This window comes from Podarcis erhardii (assembly GCF_964252035.2).
Source record: "Podarcis erhardii genome assembly, chromosome: 3".
Classification (NCBI taxonomy): domain Eukaryota; kingdom Metazoa; phylum Chordata; class Lepidosauria; order Squamata; family Lacertidae; genus Podarcis; species Podarcis erhardii.
Window position 1 is genome coordinate 3,270,942 of NC_138507.1, and position 18,972 is coordinate 3,289,913.

The window sequence follows — 18,972 nt, forward strand, 5'->3', positions numbered from 1 at the left end:
ATAAGTTAAGCTCAGATGCTCCAGTCAGGCAGCTATTTTTAAAAATATATAATTTGCTTTAAATTGACAGGTGTATGTACTACTGTGTACTGTGCATTGCCCAAGTATGCAGAAGTCATGTTGATATAAGAATTAGAGACCCCAGGTGTATATTTTTGATTTCAATAATATTTCAATGTTTCACTTTAATTGCATTTAACCTTTTAGAATGTATTAGGCTTGATTTTTGTGTGTTCTGCATTTCTGAGTCTCTCCTTCCCATGCTGCATTGCATCCTTCCTTATCTGACCCTGAAAGTGGCACAAATGGCAGGATGTTTTCCTATGTCAGTTATGAATTAGCACCAGAGTGTTAATCAGAAATCCTTGGAAGTTCCCTGAAAGATAGGCTAGGTTGCCAGGGCAACGGGGGACATCTGATACCTAAAACGGGCAAAAGGCCTAGGCGCTTCTGGTCAACCCCAAGGTGATAGCGGGGGAAGAGGATAGCAGGAAGACACCATACGTGTTTTCTATCCAATGACCTGTGACCTTTCTTGACACATGTAAAGGGGATGTTTTATGTTTAAGAATGTTTTATGACTCTTTGTGTGTTGTATATAAGCTTTTGCTCTGAAGTGCCTTGGGGCAGACCTTCTTAACTGGCAAGTTGAGTTGAGTGAGCACTAGCTATAATAAACACCGGGTCCCTAATCTGGATGCTGGTCTTTAAAAAATTCCTTGGTTTTGTGGTTTATTTCAAAGGTGGTCCCTCACCTGGGTAATGAACAAGGTGGTGTAGAAGTGAATTCTTACCACAATGTTTAGTTTCCAAACTTATAGGCACTCAGCCACCTGAGTTTGCTGTTAGATAGAAGATATCAAAAAATGGAACACCTGAGCAGTACATTATCACATACTGGGGAAAAACAACAGAGATCACTGTTGAAGACACAGTGCTGAACAAGATTTTCATTTGTTCTGATTCAGCAAGGCAACTCTCAAATACTTTATATTAAAAAAATTGATTAGCAAACTGCAGTCAATTTGGCTTCCTTTTTTAAAAAAAATCTATTTTTTTAATTAGGAAAAAAAACCCCACATCAACAGTAGAATAACATCTTCACTAGACGAACTTGAAAGTCACAAAATTTAAAAAGGTAGCTAACTGCTTTGAAACTTTCAACTGACCCTTAAAACGTTATTACTCTATTGCTACTTTGCAATTAATAAAACATTATGTATAATCTCATCACTAAATGGATAGTACATTTTGTATCCTTTGGCCCAGGCTGAGATAGACTGAAGGAAAGGATTTAAGGTACAAAGCTTTCTAGAGGGTTCTGTAATTGCACTGCACTGGGGCTAAGATCTGAAATGTCAGAGAGCAGAGCGGCCACACAGAAGCATCTTGGTCTATTTTTCTATGCAACACAAAAGGTACCATTTTCCTATCAAAGTTTTAGCACATTTAGGGATTTGCCTCTGCTGACCATAACTGATATGAGCAAGCCTCAACATTTACTAATTGTTTTAACTGTCCTACATATGGACTCTTCTTTAAAACAAAAATTCATACAACAGTCTTACCAAAAAGGTAAGATAAATATGTAGACGTTATTCAAAAGCTCAGGGCCACAGCAAGCTATCTTTATTGCATTCGATTCATTGATAGCCAGTGTGGTACCCTCCAGAAGTTGATGGGCCACAAACACCCCTAACCACTGGTCATGCTGGTTATGGCTGAAGGGAGTTTTAGTCCATGAGCATATGGATGTCATCACATTGGCTCCCCTGTTTATAATGGGAAACAGTGAAGAGGAGAATTCAGGCTAAACTTTTGGAAAATACACTTATTTATAAAAGTGAGACAGACACAGCCTGATTCAATGATTTATCTATTATATATACTTTTATTCTGTCAAATTTTCTCTGATTTTCATTTTCAGTCCATCAGATATAATACTGAAATGTTCTCCTCCCCTCCCAGGATCATTCCATTCTCATAGGAGATGAATATACGAAAGCCAAGGACACAGGCTGCCAAAGATTTACGTAATCCTTGGGACACAAATATCACCCTAATATAAAATAATTTGGCATTTGATCTGCTTCCAAGAATGCAATCAAAAGAAACTAATAACATGCATAATGATTTGAATGCATAATACAACTGTCTCTACAGTTCTAGAGACAAACATCTTAAATCAAGTAGAATACCAATGTTATATAGGCCGAGAACTTGATGGCAAGGAGTTTGTATCATTTTAGAAATGCTCTCCAAATGCCCCAAGTTAAAATCTCCTTAACTGATATGCCAGTGCAGCAGAACTATTCCGACTCTCGTAGAAAGTCATACACTTGAAAAACAAAGTCACCATCAATACATGGATCTGCCTATGTAAATTAGGAACACCTAAGGATGAAATCTCATGTCTAGAAACCATGTCCACTGCATAGCAGGTATAGTTCTGAGGAGAAGGGACTCCTGTGGCTTCCAAGCGTGGTGCTGGAATCATGGACTGGCCAGAGCATCTGTATGTCAGTCCATAGCTGCCTGAAAATCTAGGATAGCTGGAGGATAGTAGTGCTGAACATACTATGTGGCTAGACTATAAACAGCCGAATGGGAATAGGGATGCACTTTCAAAGACACATCTTATGAAGGAAATGCAAAGCTGAGAGACAGCTTCCACATTCTGATGCACATCAGATTTGTTTCCTGATCCATCAGTTATGTTTGTGCAGAAACCTGCTTATGTGTACAGATTTCCTCAGCTGGATTGAGGAATTTAAGTGACTGCTTGGATTTAAATTACCGTATTTTTCGCCCTATAAGACACACTTTTCCCCCTCCAAAAATGAAGGGGAAATGTGTGTGCGTCCTATGGGGCGAATGCAGGCTCCTTGGCTTCAGCGATAGCAACGAGAAGCCTCTGAAGCCTGCACTCCAGAGGCTTCGCGTTGCTTCCGCTGAAGCCAGAAGAGTCTGCTCTTTGAGGCTGGCGGTGGGGGAAAGCAGTGCTTCCCCCATTGCCAGCCCCAGAGGATGGGGGGCAGCGGGAAGGCGCGTGACGCCTTCCCGCTACTCTCCAACCCGGCTTTGAGACTGGCGGTGGGGGAAAGCAGCGCTTCCCCCATTGCAAGCCCCAGAGGATGGGGGGGGGGTTACAATCTAGGTCGAAAAGCCCGCAGGAGCCGCACACTTTTTAAAGAGGCTTTTCCCCAAGGAGGGAGAAGGGACGGACTCGGCCAGTCCGTCCCTTCTCCCTCCTGTGGGCTTTTGTGGGAGGCGGGGGAATTCCGCCACCTCCTGCAAAAGCAGGGAGAAGGTCTTGGAGTAGCGCACAGGCTGCATGCAGCCTGTCCGCTGCTCCCAGAGCTGTGGGGAGGAAATCATATTTTTTTCCTTGATCCCCCCCCCAAACTTGGTGCGTCCTATGGGCCGGTGCGTCCTATAGGGCGAAAAATACAAAAATACGGTAATTTAATTTTAACCAACCTCTTCAAAGCAACTTAGCTAATTCAAATTATTTCCACATAAATAATGATAATGTGGAAATAGGATCACAAAGGAGCTAGCCTATAGTAGGTGTTCAAATGTAATTTAATTTTGTACATTTTGCTCCTTATAGCACAATAGCTACTCTTTTACACTAGTATGAAATTATTATTATGGTTATTATTCATTTACTACGGACATATTAGCTGGGAGCTCTTGGAAGTAAATAAAGTTTTCCATTAATACATCAATGATGTCCAACTTGAACAACTTGAACCTATCCTTTAAATGTATAAATAATTTGAGAATAAAGCAAGTTAGTGTATGTGGTTAACATGCTGGATGAGGGCCATTTTCCCACCCAGAAAACCAATTCAAGTAATAAAAATATGCAACCATGACCATTTAATATTTTCTTATACTAACACTTTAGATAAGGAACCATCCACTCTGACCATCTTGGAGGGAAGGCAGGATAAATATTGAATACATCAATGGACTACTATCAATTACTATTGATCTTCACAATGACAGGTGCTGAGCTTATGCATGCATCGATGCAACCTCAATAACTATTAATACTAATCAGGGTATTAACAAGAAAAAACAGAGAACAACTTAGGTGTATTTGTAAAAATCAGTTATCTTTCTCCTGTCTTAAGGCAAAACAATAATCAACTAACTTATTTCAACTTTTGTTTCCCTTATTCAACTAAACTAAACTAACCTTAGAAGATTTCCTTCGACTTCTTCTTGTCCAAACCACTACCAATTTATCAGGTTGCCTGTTGAGGAGGAAAAAAAGACACCCACCATTAATTTTTCTAGATTTATTTATTAATTGATTTATGACGTGATAAAAGAACAGTGCTTTCTCTTGCACCACTCCTTCATATGAAAGAGACTACAATTCATCAATTACCTTCTCATATCAACTCCGTTGAACTATTTCAAAACTCTCCAATTCAAAAAATTATCTACATATAAATGCACACCCACACCCACACACCCACACACACACACCAAGTATCCAGTAAAATACATAGATGGATAGATTGAAAACCAATTTTCAGAGGCATTTTATTTGGAGGACACAGATGCAAGTGGTACAATTTGAAATGCTATCAGGTGGGCCTGGTTTGCATGCAATGTTAAATGACATTTAACAAGCACTTTGCTATTTCTGGACTTCTTGTTTGCTTGAGAACCTGGGATTGTGGCTTGTTTCCTCTAAACCAGGCATGGCCAGACTTGGCCCTCCAGCTGTTTTGGGACTACAGTGGTATCTCGGGTTACATACGCTTCAGTTTACATACACTTCAGGTTACACACTCCACTACCCCAGAAATAGTACCTCGGGTTAAGAATTTTGCTTCAGGATGAGAACAGTTTCAGGTTAAGAATGGACCTCTGGAACGAATTAAGTACGTAACCAGAGGTACCACTGTACAACTCCCATCATCCCTAGCTAACAGGACCAGTGGTCGGGGAAGATGGGAATTGTAGTCCCAAAACAGCTGGAGGGCCAAGTTTGGCCATGCCTGCTCTCAACAAACTACCAGTGGTATGCAAAGAAAAAACTTCATCCATAAAATGCATATATCATAACTCTAGCAAAAGATCCTAAACCTCTCAGCAGTGTGTATATGAACATACATGAGTGCTGGCAGAAGGTACACACTTGTAACAAATAGGTGGAGAACAGCAGGTTGCAAGGGTGGTTTAAGACCACATGGAGAGTGTGTAGTGAGTTTGGAGTGTGAGTATTTCCCTCTTCTTCTTCTTCTTTTGTTTGTGTTAGTAGTTTCGCTCCAGAGAGCTTCTGGCTTATGTGAGTGCCTCAACACCCTTATTTTAATTTTTTACTTGGGTCACTGGACCAACAAGGGCACAAAGCCAGGATTTAGGGCATAGGGCCAGAATTTGCAGTTTCCTTGGAAATGCTAAATGGCTGATTGTATTCCTGGGAAGTTGTTTGGGACAGCAGACTAGGCATTGAGTACAGTATATCCAAAACTTTTTCCATTCCTCTTTCTCTTTTTGAATTTTAATTTTATTGTTGGGATATTGAATATTGACTGTACTGCTTGAGCACTGCCTCTAAAAATGACTGGGTCACCCTACCTGGCATTTAAAAGATATTTTAGGATCACCAGTCCAGAATAAAAGAAAGAACGTGTCAGGAGATTTATTTAGGCAGGAATAGAGGCAAATTTGAGTTCTGTTAAACAGGAAGATGTGAAATGGGGGGGGGAAAGGTTTAGTAAATGTTTTTATGACCATTAGAGTTACAAGGTAGGGACTTTTCACCATTTGTCAGATTGCATAAAGAAGGAAAGTTTGGTCCAGCAGAAAAATGTCTACCTCCTAAAAACCCTGTAAATAAAGGGGAGCAACGAAATCCCATTTATAATTTTGTGCTTAGGGCATAGATAAATGTTTAGAGCAGAAAACCACATGTTGTAAATGTGACCAAACTTATCTGGCTGACATATGGTAAAAAGTAGATCTGACTTCTATTCTAGACAAAAAATAAATAAGGCTTATATCAGTCTGCTCCTTAGGGGAGCAATAGATTAAAAGCTTAAGTTATAAGGTGGTGAAAGCACATGCACAAGGAAAAATGGTTTACCAGAAGTATGTCTAAAGCAGCATGCAATATTTTTTTGTGGCTAGAGAGAATAAACTATGTCTAAGCATCCCAATGGTGAAGAAAGTGTAGCTAAAAGTTCCTTAGGAAGGATGGATTTGACACCTTTAGAGAGCTTTACTGCAAAAAGGGATCCATGTGTATGGGATGGGAAATGCTTTGACTCTGACAAACCATTAAAATATTTGGAGAAAGTATTTCACTCTTACTGCATAAGAGTTTAGACCATCAAAAATGCAGAAAGAATATTGTATGTTATTGGGTTTACTTTATGTTTCCCATAGTTTCCAAAAGGCTTTAAATGGAGTAAAAAAAACAGTTAGAAGAAAAACTGAGGTGATTGAAGATTGGGAAGAGACTTATTTTAGCTTAGAACAACAGACAGTAACATTAGAGCAGGAACTGGGGAGTGAAAAGTTAAAACCTACAGAAGGTAAGATGGTCGTCTTCTTTGAAAAATATGGAAGTTGAAAAAGAGAAGGCAATAAAACTTGCTCAGGAAGCAGAGGAATCATTAAAAATTGCACACACAGACAAGCTGCTGCAGAAATGCTTGTAATCAAAATACAGGATCCGAAAAAGCAATTAGTTATGATCATGGTGTTTCTCGCATTCAAGAACTAGAAAAGCACTTAATTTAATCAACTCTCTTGCAATATCATAATGGTTTCTGCAGTTATTAGAGAATTCAAGAACTATTTCTAATTTGAAGAACATTTGGGGTTTGTTTACAAATCTCCTTAAAGGGAACATACTGTGATTTGAAAATGGGAATATTCAGTTTAAATCAATAGGCTATGACTCCATAATTGAAAAATATAGTGTAATGGGAACAATGAGTAAATTTAGTAAACAAATTGATCCTCTAATTTGGAAGGCAGTGGCTTTAAGGTATATGGAGTATCCAGTTGTGGGACCCCATGTACTTAAATTGAAACATTTTACAGTCTAAATTCTATAAAAGGAGTCTTGGCCTCATTGAATTACGGTAATTAAATATTTCTACAGAGTTTCCACAGTGTGTGTCTTACCTAAAAACAAGCCAACAGACTTGGAAACAATGTACTTACTTATGGAACCAAAGAACTGGAGTATCATTTTTTTGGACACTGGAAATATATTAGCTAATAAACTATATTACATAACAGTCCAAAGAACTTACGGAACCCATCACTAAAGCATTAAACAGGGCTGCAAGTATGTCACAAGTTATAACTGCATTACTTTCTACATAGGAACAATTAATAGAAAAGAATAAGCATGTTAGAGTTTTTTAATGTGATAACCAAAGCTTTGAGACACACCTTGATTGCTTTTCATTTATTTTTTTAAAATACATTTTATTTTTCAGTTTAATTTTTATAACATGCAAACATCAAATACAAATATCCCATTTTTTAATTACTCCCTCACTATTTCTTAGTTAATAGTTTTAACTACAGTTTTAACATAATCCTACTAATGAATTTCATTGTTTACAATAATTTTTCAGATAGTATACATGATCCCCCCATTCTTTATTAAAAGTTGTTTCTTCCTAGTGTCTGACTCTTCCAGTTAGTTTTGCCACTTCAGCATAGTCCATTAATCAAATCTGCCACTCTTCCTTGGTTGGAACTATATCTTCCTTCCATTTCTGTGCCAGCATCATCCAGGCAGCTGTGGTTGTATACATAAACAGTTTTTTTTCCTGGTGATTGGGTCTCTCCACACCTAGTATTCCTAAAAGAAAAGCTTCTGGTTTATTACACCCTACATTCCAAAAACAATTAGAAGTGGTTAAGAGTTTAGGAGAACAGACAACTTTAGAGGTACATAATGAAAAAACAGATTATTACTGAAATAGCTACAATTAGAAAAATTGGAACCAATAACTGGTGGAATTCATTGTCTGAATGAAGGCCAAGTGTTTAAGGAGCATTAGCAATAATGATTCACCCCATTGCGGTGATACTAATTGGCCAATATGAGATCCTTATAACTATAATATGCATGATGTGGTGGACGGTGAGACAAGCATGGACTCTGCATATCCTAGAAGAATGCAAAAGATTCCAATACCAAAGGAGTGTTAGATAACATGTAGGAACATGAATCCAACAAAATGGGAAATTGTGAGGAAGGGTGTGTGAATCTGAATTTATGATATGGATTAGCTCTGTAGATCATGGCACAGGTATAAGATTGACACAACTATAGTATGACACAAAACCCTCCATGAACCAGGAAACAAGCCTGATCCCAATCACCTGCTGAAAAGCATTCAGGAATATCCTGAGTTCACACACATCTGACCTAAAGATTAACATGCAGGATTGCTAAGTGCAGGATACTCAGCTCCTCCATGTGAGCCATCCAGACGATGGTGAGGTGGTTTAAAGGCAGTTTGCAGACAGAGATGCCTAGGTTTACATAACTGCTCACTATCCAAATATTTAGCCTTCTCTTAAGCAAACAGGATAGCCACTTTTAACCATTTCTCACTATTCTGAAAGGAGTTACGGAAATTGTAGGAATCACTCATTTTACAGTCACCTCCCCTATACATTGGCATGACTTGGCAAGAATGTATTAAAAAACCCATTAGAGTCAAAGGCTAGTGGGCTCTCATAGCTCCAACAGCACAGAACCTATCCAGCACTCCCTAGGACTCTGAACACTTACGCTTTGCTTAAGGACAAGTATACTTTTCCTTCTTCCCCATCCCCTTCTAGTGTGGGTTTATAGCTAAATGGTCACAAACCATGCCTCTCTAGGCCTTTAGAACAGAATCTTTTATTTTTTAATTACAGTGTGCCTACCTGCTTAGACTGTAACTAGACTGTAACTTAGGTAACTGTTTATTCTAAAAGTATGGTAAAAGAAATCCATATACGGCAATATATGTAAAGAGCTAAAGGACAAGTGGCAAACAAGTGTTGCGGTAATGTTTATTGGAAGTTTAAGGAAAAGTGTTTTCTGGCAAATGACCTATGGCCAACATAACATGTGACGGTTCACTGACAGACACAAATAAATGCCTCCAAAGCAAGACCCTGTGGATATGACACTTAAATGTGCATTCACAAGTTGCAGGTTGTAATTCCTACAATAATTTGTCAGGTCAAGAAGAAGCAGCTCAGCCACAGCCAAGTGTAAGCACCCCTTTCCCGCAATGCAACTTTTAACATCATTTGCAGGTAAGACAAACATCAGGAATGGCTCTTTTTTTAAGAATTAAATTTCATCATATTGATGAACATCATATTGCCAACCAATTTCCTTTTTAATTTCTGTTGCAAACTCAACAATAACAAAGTTGCCAACAGACAACAGTTACCCTACCTTCACCATAAGGTCCCAGGGCAATTTACAATTAAATAAAAACACAATACAGTATTAAAATCAGTTTAAAAAAATATGAGAATCAGTTCCTTTTGAAAAAAAACTTTCTTTTTCAGTTTCTGAAAATACAACAAACAATCCACCTTGAGAATTAGCCATAGGCACATAACTGTTATTCAAACTCTCAACTCAATCATTTCACTTACAGGGCTAATTCACATATGCATATACTCCACTTGGTTGCCTCATTGCTTCACAGCTCACAGTTGGGTGCTTTTCCATGAAATGTGTGAGCAGCAGCTGAAATATGTGAATGCACCCAGTACAGTATTTGAAACTGTGGTAAATGACACACAGAAACAGACTTTTTCAGGAGTTCAAAAACAGAAGGTTAAGGAACCAGTATTTCACCACAGTACCTGGGAAAGTTCCTCCAATGTTAAAACTGTAAGTCACTGTGCCTGTTAGAAAGGTTTGCTTTCAGAAGAGCAAAGATATAGTCCAACAAGACAATGACTGATCCCGCCCCCCACAACATCCAAATCAATATGGATAATTTAACCCAGCAATGCCCCCCTACACACATGCAAACCACACTGCAACCAAAACTGCAACCAACCATGGCCTTGGCTCTCTGATCTCTAGCTCAGCCAGCAACAATAAGATCCAGAAAACACTGACACTAAAACTCCACTTACATACAGTCGTACCTTGGAAGTCGAATGGAATCCGTTCCGGAAAACCAAAGTGCGGCTTCTGATTGGCTGCAGGAAGCTCCTGCAGCCAATTGGAAGCCATGGAAGCCCCGTCAGACATTGGGCTTCCAAAAAAAGTTGACAAACCGGAACAGTCACTTTCACGTTTGCGACATTCGGGAGCCAAAATGTTTGGGAACTAAGCTTTTCGACTTCCAAGGTACGACTGTACTATGTAAATAATAAAAGTTTACCCCGCAAACCCATAGTGCTTATAACAATACAGTGGTACCTTGGGTTACAAACACCTTGGGTTACAGACGCTTCACGTTACAGACTCTGCTAACCCAGAAATATTACCTTGGGTTAAGAAGAAGAAATGTTTGGATTTGATATCCCGCTTTATCACTACCCGAAGGAGTCTCAAAGCGGCTAACATTCTCCTTTCCCTTCCTCCCCCACAACAAACACTCTGTGAGGTGAGTGGGGCTGAGAGACTTCAAAGAAGTGTGACTGGCCCAAGGTCACCCAGCAGCTGCAGGTGGAGGAGCAGGGAAGCGAACCCGGTTCCCCAGATTACGAGACTACCGCTCTTAACCACTACACCACACTGGCTCTCCAGTTAAGAACTTTGCCTCAGGATGAGAACAGAAATCACGTGCCAGTGGCGCAGCAGCAGGGGGAGGCCCCATTAGCTAAAGTGGTACCTCAGGTTAAGAACAGTTTCAGGTTAAGGACAGAACTCCGGAACAAATTAAGTTTGTAACCAGAGGTACCACAGTAGTGTTTCAAACTGTTTGTAACTGGCCTGTATAAAGGCCTCTACAAGTAGAAAACAGAAACACTGTTTTTTCTTTTTTTAAAGAAATGGTTTTCCCCCTTGTCATCACCTTCCACCTTACCCTGGATGTTTGGAGTACCTCAAGGACAGCCTCCAAAGATGAACTCAATACATGGGCAGCTTATCATGAAGCAGGCATTCCTTCAGGTACCCTGGGGTCCTTCTAAGCATCATAAGGTTTTAAAAAGGTAGGCACCAGGCACTTTGAACTGTGCTCGGAGCAAAAGCCAGTGAAGTTATTTCAATATTAGAAATGAAGGTTGCAAATCATCTGGTGCTAGTTAACAGCCAAGTGGCTGTATTTCGAATTAAGTGAAGTTTCCAAACAGTTTTCACAATCACACTTTACAATCCTCTGTGTTATTAAAATATGAAATAGTTTTACTCTTCCACAAAAAGATTAGTCCGAATACGGAAATCTGGAACAGGTCACTTATGAAGTGTAAGAATCGTTCCTTCCCCAGTGAAGAGGAAGGGAAACTTTTAGTAAACTAAGAGCTTTCACTCTTTTTGCTTCCTGTTTCTTTTGAGCTGCTGACAGACTACATAGGTTAGGCTAGTAGCTTCTTTGCTGATATGTTAGAAATAATACATGTTCCAGGAAGGCATCTTTTTTTGTATGTGTAAAGTATACCTATTAATTGTACAGTGTGTAGAATAGCTCTTCCATTTATCCAGACCTGACTCCCATTAAACTCCAGCTAGCACTCCTATGCAGAATTAAAACATTTAAAACCAAAATGAAATAAAATGTCTTTTAACTCAAGCAATTTTTTTACTCCACTACACACAGTCTGTCTCAACATTCCCCTTCTGTTTGCTAACATAAATGCTTCAGAGAAGAAGTAGTGTCTGTGTATGTAACTTTGGCACCTAATTGCATTTTTTTTTTTTTTACTGTTTGATTTGGGTTGAATTAATTACTGCACTCTGCTAAATTGCCCTTCTGAAGCAAGCATAAGAGTATAATTAACATGAGATGCAGCAATGTTTCCGCACAATAGCGGGCAGACACACCTATTGAAGGATAAAAATAATTACTTGAGGAATGAAGTCAGGGTATTTTGGAGATAAGATTTCATTTTGTGTGTCACTGGCTCACTGCTGTGCTTTGCTTTTCAACATCACATGTGGAATTTTCACTGAGAAACTCCTCTAAAAAGCTTACTGCCTCTAAATTCTGCTTGGAACTTTAGTTTGGAATACCGTTTTAAAATAAAATAATAACATGTCTCATTTTTCAGAGGAAGCCTTGCTCCTTCCATAAAATCCTGGTTCCACAAAAGTTAGCTGTCAAACATGAATGCCACTACATTTAAACACCCTATGTTTAGTCAGTATTTTTCATGATGTCCCCCAAGGTACCACAATATGCTACTTATTTTAGGTCATTTTTAATACGATGATGCCGACAACCACCTACATTTATCCAGGTGTACAGGATTTATTTTGCTTCAGAACCTCTACTCACCACAACTTCAAACTGGGCTGTACTAAATACAATGGTATGCTAGCAGTTACTGGTTTCCTTAGTAGTTCTGGCAGTTTCCAATTCTGAACTGTCAGTATTATATTTTTTTTAAGGAAGAAAATGAAGGAACTCAATACAGTATATTCATCAGGCCTCTCCATGCCTTCAGCTTGGACGTGTGGGGACATACACCCTCTACACCCCTGATTTTTGCATGTTTTGCATGAAGGTCTGAAAAGAGCTTGCAAGTTCATTTGCCTAAAAGCACTTGCAAGTCTCCTCATGATCTGGGAGCCCTCATAAGGCAATTTTCTGATTATGAGGAGGCTTGTAAGCGCCTTCAGGCAAATACACTTAAAGCCTCCTTCAGAACTTCACTCTAAACATGTAAAGGTCTAGAGCGGGCAGCCTGCGTCCGGTGGTACTGCAATATACGCATCAAACCATCCCTCTACATACTTTTCAGGCCTGAAGAGGGCCTATTGCCAATCCGAGATAAACAAAAGCTGTAATAATACTTTTCACTATACATTTTTCACTGACGAAAAATATAGACATCCAGTACTGACTGCTTCCAACCATTTTCATAGTATCCTAGAACTGGAAGGGACTCTAATGGTCATCTAATCCACCCCCTGGAATGCAGGAATCTTTGTACCCAATGTGGGGCTCAAACCCACAACCCTGAGATAAAGAGTCTCATGTTCAATGAACTGAGCTACGCACTTTGTTATCATAAAAACAACCTATCATAAGGAAAGCTGTAGGGAGCCTAGAAAGGACCAACTCTCTCAAGACCCTGCTTAGCCATATAGTCACAGGAATGTTTCATTCAACCATGTTTTTTTTAATTTTTTTATATCATATTTATTAAGTTTTAACAAAAAGAAAAAGGGTTACAAAACAGTACACAGTAAATAAAAAACACACAAAGAGGATACAAAAACCAAAATTTAACATAGAAAGAAAAATAAAAAATAAAAATCCCTCATTCTGATATCTTATCATTCATTTGCTTATTTTCATGACTTCCTCACGCCTCCCTTTTTTGTATTCCAGTTAATAGTTAGTTCAGCAAATCCATACCCTCTTTATTTACTCTTAATTCTTTGTCTTCACCTATTATAACTTCAAATTTTTGTCTAATATCAATCCAGTTTTACATATTCCTATTTTACCTTATTGCTAAAACCACTTCATTTCATTCCAGCATCATTAACATTCAAAAATTTTATAGTGTTTCTGTAAATAATCTTTAAATTTCTTCCAATCTTCTTCCACCAACTCTTCTCCCTGGTCTCGGATTCTGCCAGTCATTTCCGCCAATTCCATATAGTCCATTACTTTCATCTGCCATTCTTCCAGGGTGGGTAGATCTTGTGTCTTCCCATACTTTGCGATGAGTATTCTTGCTGCTGCTGTAGCATACATAAAGAAAGTTCTATCCTTCTTTGGCACCAATTGGCCGACCTTGCCTAAGAGAAAGGCCTCTGGTTTCTTCAGGAAGGTATATTTAAATACCCTTTTCATTTCATTATAGATCATCTCCCAGAAAGCCTTAATCTTTGGGCACGTCCACCAAAGGTGAAAGAATGTACCTTCAGTCTTTTTACATTTCCAACATTTATTATTGGGCAAATGATAGATTTTTGCAAGCTTGACTGGTGTCATGTTTTAATTCAACATTCTCCTACCACTTCCTACTGGCTGCTAGCATAGTTCAGGGCTGAGCCATCAAATGCTGACTATATGGACAATGACAAGTAAAAATGCGAATGCTATAGGCAGTCCAATCAAACTCCCTTGTCAAGGAGCCTTTTGACCTCATCACATACTTTTAATAACTGAGTCAAATTGTGACAGAGCACAGCATGCTTTGATGCAGGAGCTGAAGCCCTCAAAAATCCACACATTTCAACAGTATAAGGGAAAACAGCTTTGTGACTTAGTAATGCTATTCACAGAAAAACTCTGAGGCAACTCCCATTCTTCCAAGGTCTCTTCTCAGTGGTGGATGTATGCATGACAATTCTAACATGACTAATTTGTATTAAAATGTTGTCGGGCCACCATTTTCATCCTGCTAAGCAATATTTCCCACACTGAGAAGCACTGCTAGAACCAATGTGACTTCTCTATGAGGATTTACAATCAATTACTGAGCCAAAAGTGTCTTTGTAAAATACCAAGTTCATAGACAACACCCAGTTTTATCAGTGCTGAAGAGAGGAGGGAACATCTTGGAACTGAACATGGCAGACCATTTTTGCTGCAGGACAAGCAGCAAAGAACTGCCACCTGCCAAGAACTTAATTCTGATGTTGACAAGGACAACCTGGCCCTGAATGGTCAAGCTACTCTGTCCCAACTGAGTGAACAACAGCTAGCTGCTAGCTCAGAAGATGCCACTTCACCTCTCCTCTCTGCTAACACCTCGCCATGTGCCACGCCCAGAACACTGTGAAGGGGCAGCAGAAAGACTCAAGAGCTTCTGCCATCACTCCAGCATTCACAGCCCCTGTTGTGGTACCTGCCTGACCACCTCCCATCAGCGCCCTGGCAGCAGCGGAGGAGACCATACTGCAGAAGATCAACTGGGCTGTCTGTGAGCTCCAGTAGAACACTTGCATACAGGTCCTGCACAGAATCCCTCAAAGGGTTTTTTAAAAAAAGACGAAAAGTAACACGTTTGAATCAGAAGCAAGTACACAGTCATGTTTGAACGGCTCAGAATAATCTAGCCTCTAAGGGGTACATTGCTTGGTGCCATAGTAGACATGGCTGTGCTCCCATGGTTTGCCAATGGGACACTACTATTAGTTTTAAATGGGAACTAAATGTTTCACAGTACAGCTATGTATATGTATTAATAAAATTAGCTGGATATAGGGTAACTAGTGTTGCTAGTGGAAGCCCATTTAACAGCTTCTGCTAGTGCAACGGGTCTTTTTTCCCACTCTCCTTCTCATCTACATGTACCCAAAATTTTCTCTGAGGGGTTATCCCAGACTAGTGGGGCTCTGTGGGGTGGTGAATGCTTCCCTCTGTGGGGGAGCCTTCTCAGGCCCACTGAAAGAGGCGGTCATTAAACCGCTTCTTTAAAAAAACATATTTAGACCTGGCCAATATGGCCAACTATCACCCAGTCTCAAATCTTCCATTCTTGGGCAAGGTGATTGAGCGGGTGGCTGCTGAACAACTCCAAGCACGCCTGGAGGATGTGGACCATTTGGATCCCTTCCAATCAGGATTCAGGCCTCACTATGGGACTGAAACTGCCTTGGTTGCGCTGGTCGATGATCTCTGGCGGGCTAGGGAAAAAGGTGAGAGCTGTTTCCTAGTTCTGCTAGATCTCTCAGCAGCTTTTGATACCATCAACCATAACATCCCTCTGGACCATCTATAGGGGCTGGGGGGCACTGTTATACAGTGGTTCTGCTCCTTTCTCCTGGGCCATGTGCAGAAAATGGTGGTGGGAGATGAGTGTTCAGACCTCTGGGCTCTCACTTGTGGGGTGCCTCAGGGTTCCGTCCCTTCTCCCATGCTAAAAATACATCTACATCAGGTGGTTTGGGCTGGGTGTTCATCAATATGCGGATGATATCTAGGTCTACCTCTCTTTTAAATCAGAACCAGTGAGGGCAGTGAAGGTCCTGTGTGAGTGTCTGGAGGCTGTTGGAGGATGGATGGTGGCTAACAGACTGAGGTTGAATACTGACAAGACAGAAGTACTGTTCTTGGGGGACAGGGGGTGGGCTGGTGTAGAGGACTCCCTGGTCCTGAATGGGGTAACTGTGCCCCTGAAAGATCAGGTGCACAGCCTGGGATTAATTTTGGACTCACAGCTGTTCATGGAGGTGCAGGTTAATTCTGTGTCCAGGCCACCTGCCTACCAGCTCCATCTGGTACGCAGGCTGAGACCCTACCTGCCTGTGGACTGTCTCACCAGAGTGGTGCATGCTCTAGTTATCTCCTGCTTGGACTACTGCAACACGCTCTATGTGGGGCTACTTTTAAAGGTGACCCAGAAACTTCAGTTAATCCAGAATGTGGCAGCTAGATTGGTGACTGGGAGTGGTCGTCGAGACCATATAACTCCAGTCCTAAGAGACCTGCATTGGCTCCTAGTATGTTTCCGAGCACAATTCAAAGTGTTGGTGCTGACCTTTAAAGTCCTAAACGGCCTCGGTCCTGTATACCTGAAGGAGCGTCTCCACCAACATCGTTCAGCCGAGGGCCTTCTGGCGGTTCCCTCACTGTGAGAAGTGCGGTTACAGGGAACCAGGCAGAGGGCCTTCTTGGTAGTGGTGTCTGCCCTGTGGAACGCCCTCCCATCAGATGTCAAGGCAATAAGCAACTATCTTACTTTTAAAAGACATCTGAAGGCAGCCATGTTTAGGGAAGTTTTTAATGTTTAATGCTGTATTGTGTTATTAATATTTAGTTCGGAGCCACCCAGAGTGGCTGGGGAAACCCAGCCAGATGGGTGGGGTATAAATTATTATTATTATTATTATTATTATTATTATTATTATTATTATTATTATTAGAATAACAATTGCCATAGCTCTATGATTTCTCCCATGTGCCTTTTATCCATAAACACACACACACACACACACACACACACACACACTTTTTATAAAAAAAACAAACCAATAGCTTTAAGCATTCAACAAGGCAACTCTAATTGCATCTGCTGACACCAATCACACTGTGAATGGCTGAGTGTTCTTGTAGTTGCCACTCACTGGAGCAGCCTCATGCTAAACTTACAACAGTGTAGCTGGGGCTGTCAAATTGCCAGTTCCTAAACTGTTTAAGCCATAATATTAATGGGATGCTGTTAAACAGCAATCACTCAATGTAGAACAAATGACCGAGAGTCCCTAAAACTAACCTTTCAGAGTGTAACTTCAACAACATGAGTTTAGCATGAAGTGCTGGTTTGTTGTCGGCAGTTGTACTCAGAAGGAGTAATGGGGAAACAAGGGCTCCATTTTGAGAGGGCACAGAAAGCCTCAATGACAGACTTCTTTATCTTTCCACCAAGGAAATCAGGGATAGCCAATGTGGTGCCCTCCATATGCTGCTGGACTTTAGCTTCTATCATCAATGACCATACTGGCTGGGGCTGATGGGAGCTGGAGTCTCAGCAACATATGAAGGGCACCATGTTGTCCACCCCTGGATTAAATGATGTTCCTCCCCCTCTACCTTCAACCCTGTGAGGTAGGTTGGATTGAGAGACAATGACTGTCCTAAGGCCTTGCAGTGAGTCCAGATTTAAACCAGGTCTCCCTTGCCCAAGTACTATCCAACAATGCCTGCTATACAATATTTCAATGAACAGTGGACAAATAATTATTGAGAACACAAAGTCTGAGACGCCATTATCCCAAACTCCACTTAAGGACACACAATGAAAAAGCTCTATTGGGGGACTAAATTTTTCAGACAACCAGCATCTTAAAACCAGAAATGATTTTTGAAAAATCCCTGAGGTCAGTTCCATGCATGTAAAAGAAAGCACTCTCAAGCCTTTACATAGGCGGCATCAAACACCTCTGAGATGCAGATACATTAATAAAGCAGTCTCTCCTCTCTGTTGAGGGTATAAGGAAATCAGAAAAGCTCGTCTTCACATGTGGTGGGCATGCAATAAATTGCAACCGTTTTGGAAGACCATTGTTAAATAAATAAGCTTGATTATAAATCAAAATATTATTTACATCCCAACCTTGGTTTTGCTAACGATCTTTAAATATGATAATGTTAATTTTAGATATAAATAATTAATCCTCTTTTAGTAGCCACTTGACAACTTATGGCACAAAACTAGAAATCTCTGGAACATTTGCATACTTTCTGGAAACAGAAACTATGGACAGCTGTACTTTCTGAAAAATTGACTAAGGAATTCACAGCATTAGCTAGAAAAGGAGAAAAGGGAAACTTTACCATAACATGGCAGGACATGGGTGGTGCTGTGGGTTAAACCACAGAGTCTAGGGCTTGTCGATCAGAAAGTCAGTGGTTCGAATCCCCACGACGGGGTGAGCTCCTGTTGCTCGGTCCCTGCTCCTGCCAACCTAGCAGTTCGAAAGCATGAAGTGCAAGTAGATAAATAGGTACCGCTCTGGCGGGAAGGTAAACAGCGTTTCTGTGCGCTGCTCTGGTTTGCCAGAAGCGGCTTAGTCATGCTGGCCTCATGACCCAGAAGCTGTACGCCGGCTCCCTCGGCCAATAAAGCGAGATGAGCGCCGCAACACCAGAGTTGTCCGCGGCGGGACCTAACGGTCAGGGGTCCCTTTACCTTTACCATAACATGTCAGGCACCCTTTTATCATGTACTCAAAGAAACATCATTTACATTGGCACCCACTGGAGTCGCACCTAACACTTTGAAACAATGTTTTCCCAGAGGAACCTGTGTTTGTAGGGTGCAGGTGATGGGGGGTTGGTTTTCTATGTTTATTTAGAAAAATCATTAACAGATTTAGTTAAATAA

At 40.5% G+C, this 18,972-nt stretch overlaps 1 protein-coding gene across 4 annotated transcripts in view; it reads right to left on the reverse strand.

Moving 5' to 3' along the window:
• EHBP1 (EH domain binding protein 1) overlaps window positions 1-18,972 on the reverse strand; it is a 279,413-nt gene that overhangs the window by 227,612 nt on the left and 32,829 nt on the right. For all 4 annotated transcript variants that reach the window (XM_081855472.1, XM_081855475.1, XM_081855473.1 and 1 more), the window contains exon 3: window positions 4,208-4,265. In XM_081855472.1, the coding sequence (XP_081711598.1) occupies window positions 4,208-4,265 (58 nt within the window). The remainder of the gene's footprint in view (window positions 1-4,207; window positions 4,266-18,972) is intronic.